The sequence below is a fragment of the Scatophagus argus genome, chromosome 4, assembly GCF_020382885.2.
Source record: "Scatophagus argus isolate fScaArg1 chromosome 4, fScaArg1.pri, whole genome shotgun sequence".
NCBI lineage: Eukaryota > Metazoa > Chordata > Actinopteri > Scatophagidae > Scatophagus > Scatophagus argus.
Window position 1 is genome coordinate 6827641 of NC_058496.1, and position 25480 is coordinate 6853120.

The 25480-nt window shown below is 42.9% G+C and overlaps 1 protein-coding gene across 10 annotated transcripts; it reads right to left on the minus strand.

Annotated features, from left to right (window-relative positions):
- Nucleotides 1-292: 292 nt before the first annotated feature.
- sorbs3 (sorbin and SH3 domain containing 3) lies at nt 293-23902 on the minus strand. 10 transcript variants are annotated; one of them, XM_046387186.1, is made up of 22 exons: nt 20046-22211; nt 15378-15481; nt 14421-14489; nt 13519-13707; nt 13294-13366; nt 12549-12682; nt 12307-12370; nt 11400-11438; nt 11216-11303; nt 9650-9758; nt 8144-8197; nt 7878-7985; nt 7176-7234; nt 5711-5781; nt 5054-5115; nt 4857-4903; nt 4508-4622; nt 4297-4422; nt 2754-3305; nt 2518-2621; nt 2315-2421; nt 293-1663 (listed from the first exon to the last, which is right to left on the minus strand). In XM_046387186.1, the coding sequence occupies exons 3-22, from the start codon at nt 14430-14432 to the stop codon at nt 1602-1604; spliced, it is 2175 nt and encodes a 724-aa protein (XP_046243142.1). In that variant the 5' UTR covers nt 14433-14489; nt 15378-15481; nt 20046-22211; the 3' UTR covers nt 293-1601. The 10 variants fall into 10 exon arrangements, with proteins under 10 accessions (XP_046243142.1, XP_046243146.1, XP_046243143.1 ...); XM_046387190.1 differs by lacking the exon at nt 15378-15481 and adding an exon at nt 19775-19862; XM_046387187.1 differs by lacking the exon at nt 20046-22211 and adding an exon at nt 16270-17693.
- Between the last annotated feature and the right edge of the window lie 1578 nt (nt 23903-25480).

Here is a 25480-nt window from a genome sequence, read left to right on the forward strand (position 1 = left end):
TGCGTGTCATTAAGTATCACAACTCTCTTCAGCTCAGAAAACAGTTAATGTGGAGGATTTCATGAAACATTATGATAAGAATACATTTTATTTACAGTATTTTGTCTGAATGTATCATAATTTTGTTTTAGGTGCCATTTTTATGTTATGGGATGGGGGTGCATTAGCAGGTTACATCTGTATGTCGAAGGTCTTCCCTGACAGTCAGCTCTTATACTTTACTTATACTTTAAATGTTTGTTGAATCACCAAAAGCATTTAGCCAAAATGAACACATGAATACACACTTCTCTCTGTGTCACTCTGTAACGTTTAATTACTTTTTAAAAAATTGCGTACCATACAAGCAAATATATATTATACTTTCAATTTGATAAAAGGTTACAATCTGTACAATCATCTCCTGTGGCTACTAAATAGGACTAATTTTTACAGTGAAATCATGAATATGTCACATACATTTGCAAAATGACTTCATGATAAGAATTTCTCATTAGGCTTAGAAAGGCCACATTTGTCAAAGGTTGCACTGATACAAACATACAGTTAGTGGTTTTGGAAATACTGTCAAAGTGACACACACACGGAGCAGAAATGAAGTAAGCTGGGATTGTTGAGTGGGGAATTTAAAAGAGAAAAGTCATGAGAGGTTAGATTTGGCACGAACAGCAAAAAATTTAAAGATCACTAAAGTTTAAGCTGAATTGTCTTGTTTCAACCCCGAGTTGATCTAATTCAGGATTATGGACTGGAATTTAATCTCAGACCATAACAAGTTCTGTTAAAGAACAAGGCAGAATCTGATCAGTCTCTTCACTGTCACCTTTAGCATCCCACTCCATGGCTTTAGTAAAATTGATCAACTTGCTCAAGAAACCAGTACATGCATTGATTACATTGGGTCTTCTGCATAACCAAGTGAAGGGCTGTAAGCTTGACACATCTGAGCCCTGACTGCGCTTTACTGTAAGCACGTATCTACAGATGTCGGTGTTGTTTCCTCAAACACGGCCAGGGATTTTTTCAGAGATCTGAAAGAAAATCTGAGGAAGATATGTGAAGGAAACATTAATCCATCGAAATACCAGAAAAATGTGCCATCCTAAGAAAAAAAAAAAAATTCTCTGTGGTGGTTTGTGATGGTGACAAAAAGCTGAATGCAGCATCATACTGTATCAGGACCTCAGAGGGAACTGCTCAGCTGTTCAGTGGGAAGGAATGCAAATATCCTGCAGCTGCAAATAGTTGTGGAACAAAAAAGTCCATTCTTTGCATCTGAAACAGTATCATCAGCATTCAGTCTTTCCTCTCAAGTGGTGTGTGTGTGTGTGTGTGTGTGGAAACACTCGAGTCTTGGAGAAACGCATATGCAGGCATGCAGGGAGGTGAGGTGAGAAACCACTCAGTGACTCTGCCTTCACCTCTGTTCTGGAAAACAGCAAGAACATGCAGGTCTGACTAAACCAGATGTAAGAGTGTGGTGGGTGAGTGGGATAAAGAAACGCTGTGGTGTCAAAGCACGATCTGCTGGAGTGAGTGTGAGTGATTGGTTCAGCTCTTGTGAGTCCAGGTGGATGTGGGCAAGCAGGAAGTGGGGGAGGTCAAACTGGTGCCACGTAATTCCCGGGAAAAGTCCCAAAAGCACGAGTCCGTTCTGACGTACCTGCAGAGAACGGAAGAAACGCTGTGGTCACGCAACAGAAACAAGTAGATGCATGAAGATACTCTAAAGCTAAAACGATGTAAAGTTCGAGTTCAGTGTGCAAATTACACCTGCTATGTATCATAATGTCCACTAGAGGGGGCACTCACTCTGCACAATGTTTTAATATTGGTCGCAATGAAACAAAAATACTTTGCTACCTCAAAACGTTTCATGTTATGTTTGTATTGTGTTGTTATATGTTGTGTGTGTTTTATTTATTTATTTATTTCCAATTGGTATGAAATTTGCATTACATTTTTTATAAAAACTACTTTACTGTCTCTGACTGATGCCCCACTGGTGTATAATCTACAGAGGGGCACAATATTATTATGGAAAAATCAGAATAAAACTGCAAAGAAACATAATAAATGCCTAAGAAGTCACTAACTGATTTTGTGAGTATGAAAAATATGTCAGGGTCACCTCATCTTGAAACAAACAAACACCTATCAGATTGTGGAGTGACGTGTTAGCTGGTGCCCTTCACTACCATCATAAAAGCAACACGAGGACATTTTAAATATTCCATCCTCACAGTGGAAGCTCATGGTGGCCCAAACAAGAGACACGTCACTACTAATTTTTGTGATTTCAAAATTTTCTTACCTACAAACCAGCCATCATCACATTTCTCCATCACTTGTACAATGTCTCCTTCTCTGAGCTCCAACTCATCTGAATTCTGGGGTTTGTAGTTATAAACAGCTTTGTATCTAAAAGAGATAAAACAGACAAACAGATGCTCACCAAAGCTGCTACACTTAACCTCTACTGCAACAGTGTGAGCAAATAAAAATCTGGAAACATACGGCTGACGTTGTGCCATTATTGACCCAAAGTTGTTTTGCAATTTTGTTTGTGGCTTGGAGTTCACATGTGGATTAGCTGGTGCAGCCTGGTTTGGTATTGCACCCTGGAGGAAACAAAAACCTCATGTAAGGCATAATGAACTGATGACTGATGAACAACCTGCCTGTTGACACAAAGCATAACACCACAGCTGTGGACATGCAGTGACTTCCTCAGGGAGGCAGTGAGAGCAGACCTGTGGGGGGTCAGTGTATCTGGGAGTGCTCGCTGTGGGAGTTCCTGCTTTGAGAGCGGACGCTGATGACTGAGTGGAGGGTGAAACAGCTCTAGCCGTGAAGCTCTGGTCAGCTGAGTGTGTCCCAGCCCAGTGGTTGTTCTGGTTGGTGGGTGAAGTGGTTTTGGTGGGGCTGTGGGGCCACTGATTGGCCATTTCTTTGGGTACGGGTGTCTGGGTGGGGGAGCGTGACTGTGAAGCTGGGCTGCCATAAGGTACGGGTGAGGACGGCTTCAGGGGGGAGTGCTCAGGTTTGGGACTGAGGGATGTGGGGGTGAAAGGGGATAATGGTGACCGCGGGCAGGGTGAGTGGAGTGGACGTCCTGGACTCTGAGGTCCAGGGGAGATGGGAGACATGGGGCCAGAAGAGTAGTTGTCCGTTGAGTATTTGGTACGGGGCATCTTGTTGACCTGGACATAACTGGCCGGGAAGATGCCACTCCGGTTGGTCCCTGAGATCCTCCCCTCTAACCACTTATCGTCAACACGTCGGGTTATATCGATCACCTCACCCTGAGGAAAACAAAGATTGATGTCACACACGCACAGAGAAACAAACATACAAACATATAACAGCCAATCAGTCCTGATACAACAGCAGTGCATTATGATCACGCAGACCTTTGAGATGTAAGAAATGTTTTTAAAGCTGCACTCAGGAGCTTTCACTGTGGCAAGTTTTGACAGGTTGAAGGAATTCATTACTCAGGTTTCAAATGATGTATGAGGTGTAACCCATAATCTGTTTCATTAGTCAAATTCGTAAGCATATAAAGAATGTATCATGGGGTTTGGAAAAATGGAAAAAATAACAATAAAAACACTATAGTGAATAATGAAATTAGGAGATTTAAAATAAATGAAAATGAGTGCACAACATGTCATTTATCCACTTTAGATTTTGTGCTAATCAAACAAACAACATGTTAACTAATGAGCTTTAAGGGTACTAGTTTCCCCCTGCTTCCAGTCTTTATGCTAAGCTAAGCTAACCCACCACTCGTAGTCTCCTAATTAGAGACACCAATCTTCTCACATCATCTTCCCTAACTCAAAAAGAATGCTGAAATTTCTTTAAAGAGTAACTAAACTCACAAAACCACATCTTTTTCTGCTGAAAATCAATTTAAATAGATATTAAGTAGTGTTATTGATTGATTCAGGTCCAAATCTTGACATTTTAGTGCAAAGTCACCAACCAGTGCTTATCTGATCGGCAAACCGCAAAATGGCAAACTCCACGGAAGAGGACCTGTGCCCTCTTAGATATAAAAGACTTGTTGTAAGGTAACAAAAACACAATTTTTCAGATGACTATAGACTAATGAAAACAAAATTATGATTATTATATTCCATTTCTGCCCCTAAATCCTCCTGGACCTTTGACCGTTAATGAGATTTTTAACCAGCAACTGATTTGTGCTACAAACTCATGTGTTCCAAGACAAACATCTACAGGCCCTCAGCGTGGAGGGAAATCATCTTCCTCCACTGCAATACTCACTTTACGAAAAGAAAGTTCAACAGGCAGATCAGCGTTGAAGTTAAACAGCGCCACAGCTTCCCCGTACTCCAACACCTGTAAAGTGGGAGACTTGATAGGAGTCGGCTTCTCTGTGGGAGGCAAAATCTGTGAAGGAAGAGATTTGAGAAAGTGTCAGAACCAGCACAAAGCGACAGTGCAGAGAGAAGTAACTTCAAACGGAGAAATTCACCTCCACATAAGACGTGGGGAAAATGCCTGCTCTTCCGTGATGTTCTCCTTCAAACCAGTTGGCATCGACCTGCCTGTGGATGTAAACAATGTCGCCTTTCTGCAGCGTGAGCTCCCTGAAGGCAGAAATAAGAAGAAGGAGACACACAAAAAGAAACCATTCGATTACAGAGCCGAGGAAGTTCAGTGGTCTAACTGTACTGTTTATTTCCAATGAACATTATGAAGAGAATTTAGGCTTCAGATATGATCGGGGCTTTACATCTGATATTGCCATAATGCAGAAATCTAAATGACTACGCCAGAAAGGAAACGGCATCTCTATTATATCAGCTCATTCTGTAACTCACTTGGGTGACTGAGCCTGGAAATTGAATTTGGCTCGCGCTGCTTTCATCTGGGAAAACAAACAAAATCGATCAGTGTTCTGGGATGCAGTTGTTATGTGAACAACTCAGAATGTGCTCAGATCTCAAAAACAAAACGCCTCAAAAACCACATAACAAAATGGAGCGTTTAAGGTAGCAAGAAAGTTGCATAAACATACCTTTTTCTCCTCTTTCTTAGGTGGGAGCGCCATGGTTTCATTTGCAGGGGAAAGACGTTCTACTGTGGAAGAAAACCAAGGCACAACAGCATGAGTGAAGTCTGAACCCTTCTGTTCGGGGAATGTTGTTTTAGAAGGTGTCGCAATCAGAAAGCAGCCTTAACAACTGCATTCAAAAAGGATTTTGAAAAATATTCAGACTGGCTCGTTCTCTGAACTAATTTCCAGGAAAAACAATTGGATAAGGCTAATCTTTAATCAAGTCTTCCGAGTTCCACTTCCTATTTTTGTGGGCTTCCTCCCCACCCATGTACAGTACTGCCTGATTCTATAGGAAAAAATATGAAAAAGCTTTCCATGCTCGCACCAGCCTCGTCTAAAATGTGAAATGCCAGAGCAGAAAACAACAGCAGCGATTAAAGAGAATCATGGGACCTTCAAAATATATTAGATTACGAAAAGCTTTCATCAAATATACGCTGCCTGATTAAATGAGAAGCCGGTTCACAGAGAATGCACACGTCTTTGTGTGGGGACTGAGTCCAGAGAAGAGGAAGAGCAGACTTATGGACAGTGGTGAGAATATAAAGTGCGATCAAACGTAGGTGGAAACATCACAACGTATGCGTGTGTTGCGAAGGAGAAGAAACTATTTACCATATGTGGCTGCAGAGGTCGATGATGGGCCAGCAGAGCGAAGGACAGGCTGCCTTGACGCTGATGAATTGCTGAAAAAGTGAAGAAAATATACGCTTATTTTTATTTATATTACTGTCACTGTGTCTCCCAATCAGAGAGGGGAGGGATTTCTCAAAGGTCACACACACACACACAGAAACACACCGTCCAGCCCTGCTGAGACACAGTGTGTGTGGCGTTTTCCTGCAGATTTACACATCTGGTTGCAGCTGCTGGTTTTCATACAGTAAACAGGGACGGGACAAATAATCAGAGCAGCTAAAAGTTTGTAGTGAGTGAGTCATGTTGCTATCCTTGAATTGAAAATCTGGTTTAGATGAAATTTGAAGCTTAAATGATCTTTAAAGCCCCGGAACTCCATTCAGGACCAGAACCATGAGTCTGGTTGTTTCTGGGTTAAGAATTAATCCAAAGCTGGAGTTTCCTGCCTGGATTCCTCTGAACTCATTTGCATATTTCCAGACAGTATTGTTTTGTGTTTTGTGTTTGCAGCTGGACACATGCAGTGAAACAACTTGCCTAGATAGCAAGAAACAACAAAACACAGGCCATTTCTTTCTGAATGGTTTAGTTTCACAGGTCCTTAGCAACAGGCTCCTTAAAGAAAAAAGCCCCCTTATCCCACTATGCCAGAAAAGGTCAAACCCCATGAACTCAACTTAGCAAACAACAGTGAGAATCCTCCCACAAAGCATTACACACATGGTGAGAAATGTGGAATGCTGTGCCTGCTGTTTGAGGTAACAAATACTGTACTTGAACTTGTTAAAGTTCAACAGCTTCTTAACAGAATCCAGCACAGAGAGTCACCTGATCAGCTAACAGGACAGGTACCCCGCAAAGTATTCATGTTTGTGCAGTCCAATCACAGTGCTGGGCTTCTGGAAACAGCAGGAAGCGACGGGCAGCTACTTCCACCTGATGAGGTGCTATCAAAGCGGATTAAAAGGCTGGATGCTAAGGAGGTCTCTTGTGTGGCGATTGACCCAGACCTTTCAATTAACCCGCCCTGCATGTGCCTCTAAAACACAGCAATGAAAATAACACGACTTTAAGAGCTGCTGAACATCAACCTTCAATATTTACAATATTTTGTTATCTGCTTTCATTGTATGCACTCTACACACTTGTCTAGTCACTACTTGTTGCTTAACAAATGGCATCTTGTACAGAAAACAACAACTTTCTTCAAACATGGTTAACTCAAAATCAGAAAAACAGAAAGCCCCAATTCTACTTTGTCATGCAATACAGCAGAACTGTAGATTGCACTATAATGCTGAACTTTCAGACTCACATTTAGTGAGTATGATAGTGGAATCTACTGTAAAAAAAAAAACTTGCTGATTAAATGATAAAAGTCTGACTAAAAGGTAAAAAATGTCATTATAGCCTGCTGGATATCATGAATGTTGTCACTGACCTGTAGTTCGTAGTTGCTGTACTCTTTGGAGCAGTTGCTCGATCTCGGCCTCTGGCCTCCTGAAAGCAGAGTGAACATTAAACGCAGTTTGTTCACTGCAGCTTACTGTATGTTACAGCTCAGAGCAAATCTCACAACAACTCAGACAAAGTAGAGGTGCTGACCACTCCCAAAGGAGCAAGAAATCCCCTGGGTCCTATCCTCCTCAGGGTAAAAACAGCAGCACTCACAATCTGTCTGAGCTGCCTGTGATTTCAGTCAAATCACAGCTCATGAAGCAAATTTAATCACGCAGGCATCAGGAAGAGCTTACATCCAAGTTGCTGTGTGAAACAAGCGCTGTGGGACTGCAAAGGGAAGTTCTACACAACATTATCAAAACACATGATTTAAAGGAAATTGATTGCTAAAGTGTTTTATTTTGATTGCATTTTTTTTTTTTTTTTAAGTGGGTGGGGGGGAACTTGCAGGCAGGTGATTAACACAGCTGATCAATCCATGTGCAAGCCAGGCAGGTGATTCCAGGGCTGTCATCCAGGAAGGAAGAACAACATACGTGGTCGAAGCTAGCAAGCAAGGAGGGTCTCACTGACCCTCATCAAGAGAGGGGGGTAAGGGTGGGGATAGGGGTGAGGGTTGTACTAGACTTGGAGGGAGGAGGAATGCTTCAGCAGAGAGAAACAGGAGAGGGGGGCTCAGTACCTCACCCCGGCCTCGATGCTGCTTCTTCTGGGAAAGTCTCCTCTCCAGGCCCTGGATCTCCGAGTCCAACTCGGCCTCAAATCGACTCAGCTCGGAGACCAGACTGGCCTGAGGCCGAGCCATGATGGAGTCGGAATGGCAAAATTAAAACACTAATATAGTATGCTAAAGCAGAGTGATATTTGGAGCTAATGGTGTCCCTTTTCAATGATTTAAAGATGGAATGAAGTTTTCAGTGAAATTGAAATGCAATCAAGGCAGCTCACCTCAATGGAAGGGGACTTTGGTTTCTCAGGCTGTTTCTTCGGGGATAAATGAGCCTAAAGAAAAAGTAGAAAACAGAATAATAATAAACTTAATTTGTATAGCACCTTTCATTCAATTGGGGTAATAGGAGCCCAGAGTCAGTTTTTGTCCTGGGGCCCCTAGTGGTATAAACCAGCAATGCTGCCACCATTTAACGACTTTTTGACAGTGTGTTTAGGGGTTAAGAGGGATCTGGGACCAACTCAACAGTCTGACTCACAAAGATTTTGGCCAGTGAGCAAACCTGACTCCATGCCACTGTTTCGAGAGGATGTCGTCTTGTAGCAAGTCAAATTTAAACATCTTTATTATCTCACATTTATAAGGTAGAGGTATTCACCCACATATTACTTTTGTCTGTATTACAGATAACTTTATTTTACTAGATACTCGATACAAAGTCTGAACACCAAGCGAGCAGCTGATTCTATCAAGCATAACTTTAAAAGGCTTTGCAGGCGAGAACCAAAGACCTCCTTCTCCTTTTTCAAGTTTTTTTTTTTTTTTTTTTTGTGCAAAACCTTGGCAGTAAGTGTCTCTCTGAGCGCCAAGGCCTTCCCCTTAGTTGGGAGTCATCCTCACTGCAATCACACACTGTCACTGGGAAGCAGCACCTGATATGGTCCTTGTGCTGCTTTTTCTAAATGCTGTCCAGGGGATAGAACATAGGCCGCTGTCATACAGAGGAAATGAAATAAGTCTCCATGCTGTGAACCATTATACACCACAAGAGGTTAACACCATAATACGGATCACAAGACACCTCAGCTCCCGCGGGGGAGCGGAAACAAAGATTTCTTTTCTTCATGAGTGCAGACACAAGGCACAATATACACCAGATCTGGGACATTGTTGCAAGAGCCATTCAAAAACAAAGCTTAAGAGACGCCGCCTTGTAACTCAACAGGGGTGTTTAAACACAGGGACACATACAACCGGCTGCACACTCACTTCCGGCAGCTCCAAGATAGAGCAGATTACATGAGACAATAAATCACCACGCCAGAGATAAATACACAAAAGTGTTCATGATTTTCAGCACAATATCTGCTAGCAACACCAACATAAATGCTTAAATCAGGTCTTCTCTTGTCTGAAAAAGCTAAATGAATAAAAAGCTGGAAGCCTACTGGATCCTCTGAGTAAAAGCAGAAGTGAGCACATCTGGTGTCACGCAGCAGGTACACTGTGGGATGACCACACTCACAAGCTACCTCGCGTGAGAAGATGAAATATGAGGATTTAGACCATAATCCTTAAAGAAAAGGTGCCTGTCCCTAAACCTGTTCTTGAGCCCCACACTGGGAAAACAGTGGAAGACTTCAGAGTGAATTGCAGTGATTAGAGCCAACAACAATGCTGGATAAATCTAGAGGCTAAGGAATCATGCAGAAACAATGTTTCGTGCTGGAATGAGTGTGATATCACAGCCTATTTTTAAACGATGAGTGAATGTGAGGTTGTACCTGGCTGCGGCTCTCTGAGGTGCTGCTCTTTCCAGGCTCAAAGTCGAATATGCTCTTCGGTTGAGAGTGCTGCTTTCCCGGGTCTGACAGCTTATCTACATCCTGACTCCTGAAACATAACACCCCGCACACACAGACACACGCATACCATGGACAGCAGTTTAATCATGGCTTCATTGTGAGTGCCTGTAGCAACAAATCCAAACTTGTCTGTCCCACACGATTTCCCTCCACTCCTCTTGGCCTGAGTTTCGGTTGACATTCACATATGATGTCACCTGTTGTGTTTATGTGATGTAAGGAATAAATGCATATTGGTGTATTTGGGGGGGGGGGGGGGGAGTATATGTACATGCATAATCATCACCATAATGTATACTAATTTTTTTCTCTTTCTAAATATTATAATAACTAGTTCTTGCATTTTTATACTTGCATTGAAAGAAAACATTTGCATTCTATTACATTTAGCTGTCTGGGCTAAATGCATTTTAATATGTGATGGTGTTTAATCTGCCTTTCTTTCAAAAAGAACTAAATTGGTCAGAATTTTGTGCAGAACGGTGATAACCTAAAGCAAGATCTTAAAGTCATAGCTCAACATTTTTGGGGAATATCATTATTTGCTTTCTTGACAAGAGTTGGATGAAAAGACTGACTTTCATATCTGTCTGCTAAATACGAAGCTAGACAGGAAATGGTTAACTTAGTTTAGCTTAGCTTAGCTTAGCTTAGCAACAGCCTCCAGAGCTGAAAAATGAAGGGAGGTGCTAAACACTGCAGTTTCTCGTATGGCCACATGATGCTCCAAAAATAAGTCACTCTCTAAAATGTCCAACTTAACTGCAGAAACAAATATGTTTCCAAAAACGGTTTGCTAATTTCACTATTCATGACGGGTATTGACTCCCGTATTCACTCATTTTTATTATGTTAAAGGTTAAAGTTATGCATAACTAAGGTGTTGGCCCTTTGAGTGACAGCTAGCAGTGAGCTGTCAGCATCACCTCAGCAATTCAAACCACTGAGGGTGCCTTTTGGGTATTTTTTGTGCAAATACCAGACAAATAATTTGGCTTCCTTTTGAGCAGTGGGACAGATGCCCCCGTTTTGGATTAGAAAGTGACCCTGTTAACTGGCAAAAAGCTGCTGCAAGTTGTCGAACTCAGGAAGACAGAGACATGGACAGTGCTTGGAGTTTCTGGAGCAAATTAAATTACATATTAACAAAAATGAGATGGGTCTTCCCTCAGCAAGCGAGCAAGCAAATTTCTCACAATATCAAACTGTTCCTTTAAGCTTAACATTTGCCCCTGGGCCTTCCTGTGTGCACGTTCATGTTATGGGCCTCCAGTTTTAATCTTCTCAAAAAAACATGCAGCTTAGGTTGACTCGAGGTTTTATTAAATTGCCCAAAGGTGTGAAGATGAGTAACTGTCAGTCACTTTGTATCTGCCATGTGATGGACTGGCAGTGTGCCTGTATTCATTCCAGTGTATGCTGCCAACGATATACTAAGCCACCCTGTAAAGCTGAAGCAGTTACATCAAACTGGTAGAAACTCACCAGTCTGGCAGAGCTCCATAAGGGGTTAGTCTGAAGAGATTCTTGTCTGCTTCATTGCTTTCTCCAGTGTTGGCAGATGACTGGAGCCCTGCAGATCAGTGGATCAGCGCAGATCAGGTCTTAAGTAAAATCTGATTATGTAACTTGACAGGACAGCAATGTGGACTTTGGTGGATTCACTTACGTTCAGCGGACCACTGCTCTAAATCCTCCTGCTCAGATTCTGGTAAACAACAGGCAAACTTTTTTTTACACTCAATAACACACATTTCTATACATTTTTTTTCCATAGGTAAGAGGAGAAACGCATGTATACATTTTAGATTTTGGAGTGAACTGTCCTTTTAAGTCAAAGTCGTAAATCCACAGTGTAAAGGTCTCTGATACAATTAAATGTACTATTAAAATGTAGAAAAAACACAGTAATATGATAAAAAAAAACTTTACTTTAAGTATCAAAGATAAAAATACTCATGTTGCAGGATGGCCCATTTCAAAGTGTTGTATATTATCTTATAGAGTCAATTTTGACTACTTTTAACTTCTGCTGAATAGTTTAAAATATGAAAAGTCATCATATTAAAAGCCTATCTTTTTTATCCTGTCTTTGCTACTTTGCAGATCACCAATAGCAACTCAGTCAGCTGCATTGCCTTTGTTACAGCATTTGGTAAAGGAGACAAATCTCTTGCAGGGAGTAAAACCAAACTGATCCAGAACAATCCAGAAAAACCACCTCAGTGCCGTGACGGTGCCACTAACCTCACAAATAGCAGGGAACGTGTCTCTATTACGCAACATGTAACAGAGACAGAAGAACAGCTAGATTTAGGATGGGTGGAGACGTGAAGCTGGATTATTTCAGAGCTATTAAGCAGAAATGACATAAGACTTTAAGGGCTCTTTCATCATATCTTATTTTGCCTGAGCATTCATCTGTTTGCTGGATCACCTCTGTAGTACCTGACACTAACAGAGAAATATTCTCTCCAGTGCTGTGTGTGTGTGTGTGTGTGTGTGTGTGTGTGAGAAGAGGAGGAGGAGGAGGAGGAGGAGGGTGGAGGAGGGTGGAGGAGGGGGAGCATCCTTACCCTCTGGCTTCCTGTGAATCTGCCTGAACATGCTCTTGTACCAGTCTCTGGGCTTGTTCACACTCTGGTATAAGAAAAGAAGGGAAGGTGCAGAAGGTAAACAAATGTGAAGAATTAGACTGTGAGAAATACAGCATAATTACAACCAAAATCAACAAAAAATGCATTTGTGTTGAGAATGTGTACAAGAAAATAAACAGATAAATCAATACAGTTTAAAGCCAGTACATTCTGTGTCTTACTGATCTGGAGGCGATGGGCATCCCGGTCTCATCCACTGGACCGATTCCTGAGAACTTGATAAACCTCTCCTCCCTGTTGGGAGCCCAGCTGCGTGGTAAGGTGGCAGAGCTCTGAACGCCATTGGACAGACCACCTGTGTTACAGCCACAACAGTAAGAGAACAACTGCTAGTGAGAACAACAGTGATTAATCTGCCTTTAAACTCTGTTGCAACACAAGAAACCTCGAGAGGTCCAAGATACTGTGCAAAGCATACACATCAGCTGACATTACTACTGGAGTCGCCTTTTACTCTTCCATCTCCAAGAATATTTCATCTTCTTTCAGCGTCATCTGATATTTCACCTTCATTCATCTCTTTCTTCCCTTTCAAAGCTTACACTTTAACTGAACTTTCAGTCCTTTGCAGGTCTTAAGTCCCTCACCATTGAACAAAAGAAAACTTCCTCTGAAACTGATTTCAGAGCCGCTTGCGCCTCTCTTCAGTTTATACACTTGAACACTGATTTCTTTGACTGCTTCTACTGACTCAGAGCTCATTTCATCAGTTTGACTGATATTTCGACTCCTGTCAGTGCCTGAACATCACCTAAACAGTTAATCCCTCTCTAATTATTTTTAAACCTTTTAATATGGAAATGTTACATATTTTGTCTGCTCCTAAATTAACATTTATTTCCTGAGAAATTTAGACCTGTATAGCAAGGCACTCTGTATACCAGATTTCAAAAATCATAAGCTTACCGTGTGTTTGTGGGGGGCCATAGTAAGATCCAAAGCTGAGCGTCGTTGGTCCACTTCCATTCACTTCTGATACCTTAAGAAGGTCAGACTACACTTAAATACAAGAATTTCGGTGTAATTAAGATGACCATTGTTGAATGTATGGCCTGTGATGCCTTACTTTTCCACAGGGAGGAGCACTTGTTTACTGAATTCAGTGCACTGGTATTAAGACTCTGTGCGTACCTTGAACTCTCCAAATGGCAACCCTGCAGAACGAAAAGGGCTCAGAGGAGGTGTAGGGAGTCCAGGAGAGATGATCACCTCATGGGTCAACTCTGGAGAAGTTAAGATCTGCTGACCAGAGGAACCTCCAGGCTCCCTGGAGAAGATAATCCTGGAGCCATTCTGGTCGCCAGCCACTTCCGCACTTTGCTAAATAAAGAGGAAATGAAAAATATGGATGAACAAAACAATGTGTGAACTTTGCTCCTGTCATGTCCTCCTGTTGGCTCTGTGTAAACATCACTCTTTCTGGGAGGTCATGTGAACTTGTTAGTGGCCCAGCTATTCTTGAGAGAACAACTGGCCTCTGTGGGGGAGCTGGTGATGAAAAGGCCCCTAATTTATTTAAAGCAGGACCAGTGGGAAGTAGTGTTCCTCCCACTTCATCATCTCTCTTGCCTGGACTGCAGAAAGGCCTCATTCAAGGTGGAGAGTGGGGGCACTGAAACAGGAGAGGACCATTATGAGCCCATTAACTCCCTATTCACCAGGCCTCCCTGTTCTCCAGCCAGGGGGTGGAGCTGGGGCCAGCGAGGTTGGGAGGGGGCCATTGATGTCAACCTCAAAGTCCAGCAGGGCTAAACAGTGGTCCTATGGTCTCCATAGTGATCTTTTCCTCCCCCCAACCCACGATGGCCAGTCTAGCTCATCTATTGGAACACTGCGTATACGAATCAGGTGCTTTGGTTCTCTGTGTGGTTGCTGGGGGTCATGGGAAAGCCCCTGTGCCTCATGGAAAGGCTAGAAGTGTTATCTGCTCTGAAGGCATGTCGCCCAGTGTGTTAAATGTACCTATTCAACATAATAGCACTAATTAAACATGTGTAAATATCAGTTTTTAGTATAATTAAAAACAGATTTACCTGAGACTGCATCTGTTTGGGTCCTTGTGTGACAGATTATCAAAATCTTGTGCTCAGCATCAAAAGTATCTGCAAAGACAAAATGCAAATATTTTTATGTGCATTTTATTTTTTCATTTTCGTTGAAAGATCTTGTGATATCAAGTGTATAATACAAGCTGCATTTGATTAGCACCACCAAGTCATATCTTCAAGATGCCAGTGTTTTGTGTTGCAGACAAACTTTGTGCTTCGCCTCATTGCTATCGTGCATTTTACCAAATGTGCCATCAGATATAAAAGACTTTCTCGTCATGCATGTAGTTTTGCTGATTGATTGAATTGATTGCAGTTGATTGCAGTTTAAACTGTCAGGAATATCCTGGAGGAATTTTTCAATGGCTACCTACTGAATATGCAGGACTAAAGAAGGCACAATTAAACCTAAAGTTTGTTGTTGTTGATTTGTTAAGATTTAAATACTCAACTAACATTACACTAAATCCTGACCGAAATATGTCACATCATCTGTTCCAACAGAGCCTTATTCCAACTAGTGGTTAGAGCACAGACAGATACAAGAATGTTTCATATGATATAACCCAAACTGTCTAAGTAAGGCCAAAAATACGACTTTGCTGCTCAAACTACAAGATGAGCAAGAAATACTGTAGGTTTGTCCGGACCTTATTTCCTTGCATTTCTTCACTGGAGATATCCTATTAATATTTATGAAAATAATAAAGAAGATATCTCTTACATTTTCATTCTGAATCTTGCATCATGCACTTTTTAACCCTTTGTCTCACTTGTTTTGTGGATTTCCATAAAGCCTCTGTGTCATAAATCACATTTTACACCCATGCAGGCTTGTTCCATTATCCCACCCCACTAGAATTCCAAAGAGGGAAAGTTAGCGTCACCCACTTTTCACTGTTACTAAGGAAAATCCCACCCAAAACAATGAGTGTGACTCACATCGCTGCCTCACTTTTCCCAGTCATTCAGTGCCGTTAACAAGCTGGACTTGAGGGGCTGGATGATGGAGAAGGTCAGTGACTGAAAGCGGAGCTCCTAATCAACTGCACCTCAGAAAAACAGATTAGGCCTGCTGTTTCAACATCAAAGACACGGGGGAAAATGAGGGGGAGGCCATTTCCGATCCTGTACAAGGCAGGCACCTCTCATCTGCAGTGGCTAAATGGCCCATAATAACAGTGTTGGCATAGAAACCACAGCCACCGTGCAGCCCTGCATCCCTTCAACCCTGGCCTCTGCAGGAACACTGTTAACTGATTCTGCAGTCAAAATTTATCTTGCGTTATCGTAGAAAACAAAAACAACAGAGATAATAATTGGTGAAGTAAGTAATAGGGTTAATATGAGGATTAGCTATTTTTTTGTTCTGATGCAAACTTTGGCTTCGTATTTTGGCAAGACAGCAGTGTGGGCTAGGCTACTACAGGCTCAGAGCTGCCCAGCATAATTTGCACTGATGAGTTTTCCATGTGGCTTTTGCAGCTGAGCGTTAGAGTCTGTAATCACTGTGGTGCAACACCAAGAAAACTGAACATACTCTGTGTCTGTGTGCACAAGGTTAGGAGGCAGCGGCAATAGAATCGATGTTCCTGTTTCCAGATGACGATTTCACTCTATCTGAGTCATCATCTCCCAATAAACCGTATTACATAACAGGAAAAATATGGGAACTAGAGGATTGCATCTACAACAATACCCATAATCATTACTGCTCAGGCATGACAGATGACCTTTCATCGCCCAAAGCAATCACAGCCTTCTGATTATCCGTCTAACAACAGGCAACACTGCGAACAAGCTACATTTACAAATAACGGCTTAAATAACTGACCTTGTCAACAAGCACTGTTTCCACACAGACTCGTATGACACCACAAACCTGAACAGTGAAAAAAATCAGCGTCTTTAACACCTCCACCTCCACCTCCAGTGCCGCCATTCACTGGAGGTGAATGGCAGCTGCTGTCGTGTTTTCCATAATCGGGCGTTTCAATTAATGAATTCAGTTAATTTAAAAACCGAATTAAAACGGTCACTCCACAACACAAGTGATCCTGAATGACGTTGGGGGACTCACAATTCATGGGTTAAAAGAACGAAAGGTCAAAATGAAAGTTATCCAAAATATCCGGAATTTGAGTCTGTGGATTGGAGTCCCTCCAGAGCCACAGAAAATCCATATATAACTGTTTTTGGGGGCTGAACTGTATTTCTCAAGACGCCCTTTAATACACGCAGCAAAATTACTGTTTGTTCACGCGATTCTTTGACAAGGAAGCCTGCAGTGAAAGCAAACACTGTGCCAACAAGAATCTGACCTTCATTATTCCCCCCGTGGGACAGAAATGTTGTTCTTATGTAAATAAACTCATAGAATTCTAATTTAACTTAATATTATTAGACTCATTTACCATCATTTGTTTTCACGTCATTATTACAACGCTGACATTGGCACTCCCTTCACCCAGAAGTCCAAACACTGAGAAGTCCTGCTTCAACAACATAGCATCCTGATGAGTAAGCTCATGTCATAACACTGTGTCTGTGTCTCATTTCTCTGGGGAGATAAATCCAACAGAGAAATCCCCCAGCAGAGTATGTGTTCGCCCCTTCAAGAACACAATCCTACCTAATAAGGAAAAATCAGCGTCAATATCTAGCAAGAAAATCCAGAAGTCCAGAAGCCTGACCCTCCCCGGGTTTGCTCAGTATGCTAAGTGCATTCTTAAATAATTACTGCGATTGAACGGCGGAGGCAGCTAAGCATTCAGACAGAGACTGGGATTTTAGCACTGGCGCTGTGTAAGTGCCTTAATGCTATCTTTCTGAAACATATGAACTTTATAGCCCACATGTTTAAAAGTTAAACCCCTGCTAGGTGAGAGGTTCATTATCACCACAGGTTTTGGAATGGAAGGAAAAACAGAGTCGTAAAAAGGTGCATGCACATCACAGCTGAAGATGAGATGATGTCTTGGTTTAGACCTTCAAACCGCCGACATTTTAGATTTCCAGATTTCTGAAAGCTGCTAGTGTATCTCCTGTTGCGTGCTACCCATGCTTTACATTTTAGTTTGTCACAGGGGAACTGAGGACATCTAACATAAGAATCTGGGTATTTTAGGATAGAAATCTCTGCCTCTGTCCCCAGGAAACTCTTCTGGTCTCTTGAAGCACTGGGCCAGATGCTAAACTGTAAACTGAACCATGAAACACAAGTGTAAAAGCTCCATCAACATCATCAAATTAAACTTTTGTGTTGAAAAGCTAGGAAAGAAGCTAGGAAAGCTTCATTAGGAGGACATCAGGATTTTTTCTTCTCATTTTTTACCCATAAGGAGCTGATGAGGAACCAGACTATTTTCTGAAGTTGCTGAGCCAGAGCAGATCAGCAGCTGTAAGTTCAGTGAACTCCACCACACCCATGTTATTCCGGTGAATCACAATGGGAGGATTCCATAGCCAGTAATAGCAGCATGCAAAATCTTGTTGCAAAAAAAAGTAAAAAAAGAAATTGGTAAGGCATAAAAATGTGTGAAAAACCAGAGACACTCACAGTTTTCATCCAAAGTCAACTCATGACAAGTGACCTCACTACAAGGTGTGTATTCCTCAACATTCGTTAGTCATCACATCCTTTTCCATAGAAGGATGCGTTCAGTTTTGTCTGAGAAGCAACCTGACCTGCAATGACCTCAACCTCCACAACATGCAGAGCCTCTTGCATTGTTCTCACTAAGAACAAGGCTGTCAAGGTGCCCACACATGCCCGAATGAATAACTGTCACACTGCTGACCCATGAACTTAGCCGATCTGTTGGCTCACTGTCAGCAAAGTAATGATTTGCGGCCAGAGAGAGAATCACATCACCATAAATCATGTATACAAGCAAGTGGAGAATGTGTCAGTAATGAGCTGAGACAATGACTGAAAGTCTGGAGGCTCTAATAAAACAAATAAAACTGTCTCTTGTGGACAGATCAGCATTCATTAGCACAAGCGTTGTGTTCTCTGCTTCCATGTGCAGCCTGGCGAGAAGTTAATCATTGACGCCATAAGGTGGGAACTACTGCACACGGTACAATAAAGGGATCTGAGTCCTGTTCAAATCCATGACGGAAACTGGGCAAAATATAAGCTCAATATTTGCTTAAGGCGGTCATTTTGATTAGGTGAACACTGACATTATGTTATATTTGACCTTAAACACTCGTGTTGTCTTGTCATGTTGTAAAATCTTCAGAAAAGTATAAACAGATACTGACCTTCCGATGACACGTTTATTTCCTGGATACTGACTGACAGGACAGAAAGCTGAAGTTTTATCACTCATTTCTAAGTTTTATCACTCATTTCTAAGTACACAAAGTTATTGCTCTCCAACAAGTTACATAACAGGATTGTAAAACTGAAGTAATCCTGCCTCAAAAAGCAGTTAGAAGGTAATTACGAGCACATTAGGTGAATAAATAAAGGGGGCATTTATTTCTAAACACATGAAATGAGTCACTCTGCAGTTATGTGAGGGATGTTAGAGGTCCTGCTGTGAGGTTGATCACACAACCACGCTGCCCTTCTGCAACTTTGCAGATGTGCAGACACAGCCCATACAAGGTCCTGGAGCCGCAAGTTTATGATATGCGGTTATTGGCGGATACGCACATTTATCAGGAGGGAAGTATTTCACCTCCTTGTATGGTGCTCCTCCACTCTGAGCAACAGGGGGAGTCAGCCTTCGTGCTTCCTGTCAATGGAGAGGCGATGTGTTCCCAGGAGGAGCCGCAGAGCAATAAATCAGAGCCCCTCTCTCCGAGGAGAGCCAAACCGCTGCAGAGTTTTATCAGATTTGCTCTTAAACTCACCTCGTACCCTTCAAAACTTGTACAACTGATACACAGTGTGTCAGGCAAAGGATGGGAAAATACACGGTCAGATCACAGTTACTGCACAGAAAAATCTCACAAGTCCTCATGGCTGTCATTTTGCATGTTCAAAGCAGAGTGCAGCCTGTGGATATGAGGACTGGCAGCTCAGACCCTCGGCTGTATCACAAAGGGAATCAGAGCAGGCTGTGGAAATCACCATGACAGTAAGGGGATCCACCGGTGATGACTGGGCCGTCCTGATTTCAGGTCATTATGACTTGGACTCTGTAGCAGGATGGGAAAGTACTCTGACAGAACAACTGATTTAACCTGGAGCTCAGCTGGCAGTTGTCAGCTCACACATACCCACTGGGCAGAGCAATGACGGATGACATGTTGGGAAACACTGCCCACAGCGCCCTCCCTCTGTCTCCCTCTCTGTCTAAGCCACAACTCACAGCTGCTCTCACCTCCAACTGGCCAAAAACACAAATCCCACAGGTCTGTTTCAACATCGACGCTACACAAATCACACGGGTCGACACGTTTTCAGGTGCCCTGGAAAAACAAAACAAAAAAAACCAACAAAAAACGCAGCACACTAAAGGGTAGGTCTGAGCAGTAGGACAGGTTGCTCCACCTTAAAGAGCAGCTGAGCAGACACAAGTTTCTACAGTCTGAATGTCTAAGGTCACTCCCTGTGATTTAAATCAGTGCTCACATGGGAAAGAGTGTACTCACCTTAAAAGTGGCACCAACAAGCAAGTTCACACCTCCTTCTGTCGTCCTGCACGTAAACCACGCTGCACTTCCTCCCTGCTTTCTCTCACACACTCTGACCAAACTGACCAGGACACACAATCTCTCCCCTTCTCTCTCTCTCTCTCTCTCTCCCTCCCAGTCCTCGCTCTGCCTGCCTCCGTGGAGGACTTCCCGGTTGACAGGCATCACCATGGCAACCGCATTTCGGGCCCTGTTCAAAAAGGGCGCCCTGCTCCTGGCTTGTCACATCGGGGCACCTCCTTCAAGAGAAGCAGCGCCATTGTTGTGATAAGGTGATATTTCACAGTGCAGGGTTAACCAAAGGGGAACACAAATAGTTTGTCACCTCCACCTCCCAGACAGTGAGCCCATGACACCCCCTCCTAACTTTATCTCTGCCATGCCTCCTTCTGCTTTTGTGAGTGTGTTTTTATGCGTGAGTGCAAAGGCCCACAAAGGGTCATTCTGGTTGAGGAGCTCTGGAAGTGTTTCAGAGTCATTACTCTACACCATACAGTCCTGCTCGACTTTTCTCTCACACATCAATTCTGCATGTAAAGGTTGAGACTGACAGATGTTCAAATTATTCAAAGCAGGAGATGTAGCATGTTCACAGATAAACCAGCCAGCATTCAAATATCTGGTTGGATGGTTGTTCAAACTGCAGAGCCGACAACAGTCACAGAGGAGTGAAGCACAGTCCTCAAATCCCAGCGTCGCACTTGCACACTATACCTGCTCAAATAAAACCAGGATTTCCAGTTTGTCTGCACTTCTTGCCAGTGAAGACAAATAGTGCAAAAGCTGAAATCTGACGTGCTGACAGGCTTGCTTTGGCACTGAGTCTCTTTAAGGTGGAGCAACTTATAGCAGGTAGACTGAGTTACAAGGTCCACAATGCAGGTGAAAGATCCCATCATCTGCTATCAGATGTAATCTGCTTCCTTATGCATGTGCACTGTGGGATTCTAGCAGTAAACTAAAGACAGGACAAACAACATTCAACAAACAACAGGGTTTTGTCAGTGGTCTAGTTGCAGTGTGTCTATTCACGTGTGTGTGTGTGTGTTTGTGCACACTAGCTAGCTCCAACTTGAAACTGAAGGACTCAGCTCTTTTTTAATAATTCAGTGGTCTGGCTTGGTGGAGCGAGACTCAGGGTAGATATCCATTTACCGAGCCTGTACTCCTAACAGGGTTGTTTTTGCCAAACAGTTGAGCTGCTGAACCTGAGGGGCAAACTGGGCAGCGCAAGCTTCAGACGGAGGCTTCCGTCATAATCTGTGTGTCCCGTTGGAGCAGACTTTCACCCCGCTGTGACCACATCTGACACTCTGTCACTCTGCCGCTAAATGAGGTAATCACGCAAGAGGCGATTGCAGCTTTGGCCCGGGACCTGACACCTCTCCCATCACTGGATCCTTGTTCGCTTTGTTTCTGTTCACTAGACAAATACAAGGTTTCACAAACTCCATCTCCCCCAGCCCCCTATTTTTTGGTTGGTTTTTTTTCTTTTATTACAGAGAAGCACTGTCAGAACAGCAAGAAAGAAGCATGATGTTGTACCTCATTCCCTCTGAGATGGACACATTCCAGCAGACCATTAATGTGTTGTAAAGGCCAACCATTGTCCTTTCACACTCAGTGGTATATTCCAATATGTTACTACAGAAGCTCATTAAAAAGTCTGTCAGCCAAAGATTCCAGCAAGTGCATAAACCATGACATAAATCTGTTACATAATCAAAAAAAAAAAAAAATCCACATTATATGTCAACTATAGCCTTGGGCTTTTTTTTATAATCACCAGCTTCTCTCTACTCTAAGGAAACAAGATCCCACCAGTCTGTTAAAATCACAAGATAAATCAAAGATTAAATGACAATACAAGTCAACAGGTAAAGCGTAACCGTTCAGGCAGATGAGCAGTTATGGACATCATACAGCCCACTGTGTGTCATTCATACCACAGGTTGTGCTCTGAGGGAATGACTCTGGAATGACTCTGAGGACAAACACAAAAGCATGGTTTATTTTAGCAGTAAACAACATTTTTTTCAGTTGTGAATGTTCCAGGACACTAGAACAAATAGTCTCTGGTATAGAGATAAATCCTCATGGGAACGCACTCCTCTCAGGATGCTTATTTTGAAAAGTTTGCTGAAGAAAAAACTTGGGAAATATTCAAAGTCCAAATGTTTCAGGCCAAAACAACAACTAAAGACACAACAAGAGGCATCAGATGTCTGATGACAATCTTCTGAACCACAGACAGTAAAAGATTGACATCTACTGAAATAAAGTCCTCCTCATCTGTTGCTCAAAAACATTGTGAGGAGAAAAAAAGTGTCACAACAACGACAGAGCAGTGATAAACAACCTGATCCTGTTTGTCTCCGTGGTTTCCAGCGATAAACTGAGTGATGAAGGCAAACAACACGATGCTCAATTCTGTGTTGGAGGCACTTTCCTCTCAAACAGAAAAGCAACTGGGAACCACCCAATCAGTCAGGACAGTGACAGAAAACTGTGCTCAGTTGTGAATATCTGCTTCCTTGAGTTGCTAAGCCTGGCTTTAGTCAAGGTGTGAAGCGGCAGCACAAGTCGTACAGTACTTACAGGCAGGCTGAGCAGTGAGGTCTCCTCAGTGCAGAGGGAAGGAGGAAGTGAATGAAAAAGAAGGAGGGAACCACAGCTGCTCTCCTCTCTCTCTCCTCTCTCTCTCTCTCCCTCTCTCTCTCTCTCTCTCTCTCCCTCCCGCCTTCCCTCTTTCTCTTTCTCAGGCCAACAGGGTGTCTTTTATCTTTGGTGAATGATTCAGCGTGGGACTGAATGTTTGACTGAGTGTCCGTAGGCGTGTGTGTGTGTGTGTGTGTGTGTGTGTGTGTGTGTGTGTGTGTGTGTGTGTGTGTCCTTACATGTATCTGTGAGCATGCACTTGAAGCACATCAGGGAGGAGGCGCTCAGTAATAGTTTCCATTCACAGCTGGAAATAATAGAGATTCTCATAGAGACACAGGCTCAATGGCACCATCTTCCAGTGCTTTACGTGCAAGGGAAGAAGAGGCGATTTCCTTATCCATCCAATAAATAGGCCTGACTGACAACACATATCATAATAGCATGCTCTATTCACTGTTTTAGGTCTTTGGGTGTTGTGTTTGTTGCATTCAGATCAGGCACAAAAGGCAGTCTAGAGTGTGTTTTATGAGTGTTTCTTTGTGAATTTCTAATCCTTACACACATGTGCTAAGGCCAACACAGACACACAAATAGCTACTTAAGAGCCAGACAGGGGAGTCTCAGTATTTCCATGTTCTGTTCCAGTACCAGATCCAACTTACCACAGACATAGATGTCGGGGGGTGAAGGGGGCAGGTCCCCCTTAATATTTATAACATTTGTCCCTCCCCAAAATTCCACACCGAAAGGTTCAGGCGACAATGTTTAACACTGGACCACTGTGCTGCTCTTACTGTATTATATTCCATTATAAAATGTCACCTGGAGCCTGGATTTTGTATCTTCCTTTACATCAATTTACACTATAAACAATGTAGAAAAGACACAAACTTGTGCATTAATAAATCACCACAAAAATGCAGGAAATGAAGAGTTTGTTGGTGCTCAAAATTTCCTGAAGGAGGACCCCCACACCATCACTTAATATGTGTCCTCTGTGCTGAAACTTTAGCCTATGGCCTTGCAGCTTACTCACCCCCAATATGACGAAAACTTTGCATCAAATCCAAGAGGAGTTTCTGAGTCCACAGTGTCAACGTACATGTGAAGCTTCTTTTAAGCTTCCCGAGAGGTTTATCTGTCTTTTTACTCCCTCGTGTTTTTGTTTGATATTAGTCCGCAGACGCCTGCTGGATTCCAGAAGCGGCTCTCAGCTCTGCCATCCAAGACAAATATTTAACAGGTTGGCTGCGAGATCAACAACCAAAGGTCACGTCTCCGTCTTTCTCTGGACTCCATCTTCTCGTCGGACCAAGAAGACGATGACCAACAGCTCCACACTGATGAAACAAGCTATAGTAGAAATATTCAGTTAATGACACACACTTTGGCTTACATCTAAACAATTAGTAATTTTAAGTAATTTTTATTCCCTCTCTGCTTTGATAGCATGATGTTAGTTAGGTTGTTCCCTCTGGATGTCACTTTGTTTGAACAGCAAAATTAGATTCCAATATCTGTAAAAAATATCCCGTTAGCTCACTTTCACTGGCTTTGGAGTGGACAGTCACACGATAAGCTGTACCACACCGCCTCTTAGTGGCATCTGACAAGAACTGTGTGGAGTTTATATTCTGACGTGAGCACAGACAGATGTCGCCAGAGCCACAGACATATCACCATCAGTCTGGAGTACCAGATCCAAGACAGAAAATCTCATAGAAAACTAAATTAATACATGATTTCTTCACTGATGCAACTTTTAATGTTTACATTTAATTGGTAGAGCAAGTGAGGTTTATCATACAGACTGTCAATACCTTTCATAATGAATGTGTTATATTTACACATAATGTGTTATATTTACACATAACAGTGTAAAGTGTCAGAGTAGGAAATGAACTGTATTACCGAAACTTATATACACATGACTGTGTGTCCACGTCAGACAGTAACACCATCATAAAGTTTGCTGACGACACAGCCATCGTGGGGTTAATCTCCCACAACAAGGAGGAGGCCTACAGGAAGGAGGTCACCCACCTGGAGAGCTGGTGCCAGGAGAATAACCTCCTGCTGAACGTCAGCAAAACTAAGGAGCTGATTGTGGACTACAGGAAGAAGCAGCAGAAGGACATCCGTCCACTCTGCATCGGCGGGTCTGAGGTGGAAAGGGTGGACAGTTTTAAATACCTCGGTGTGACTATCACACGGGACCTGTCCTGGTCACTGCACATTAACAGGACTGTTAAGAAGGCCAGGCAGCGTCTCTTCCACCTCAGACGCCTCAGAGACTTCAGGCTCCCCCTCAAGGTGCTCAGGAACTTTTACACCTGCACCACTGAGAGTATCTTGAGTGGGAGCATCACCACATGGATGGGCAGCTGCACAAAGCAGGACCTCTCGGCCCTTAGGAGGGTAGTCCGCTCAGCTGAGCGGACAATCAGAACAACCTTACCCGACCTCCAGGACATTTACACCAAACGATGCAGGTCGAGAGCCGAGAAGATCCTCAGGCAGCCCCATCACCCCGGACACTCACTCTTCTCCCTGTTGCCATCAGGCCGTCGGTTCCGCTGCCTGAGAACCAACACTGAGAGGATGAGGAGAAGCTTCTTCCCCCAGGCCATCCGTCTGCTCAACAGTGAGCGTTAATCTGGACAATCTCACTCCCACCTGCACTACATGCACTAGATGTAAATACAACTCATTTAAATAATGCACATTTTCAC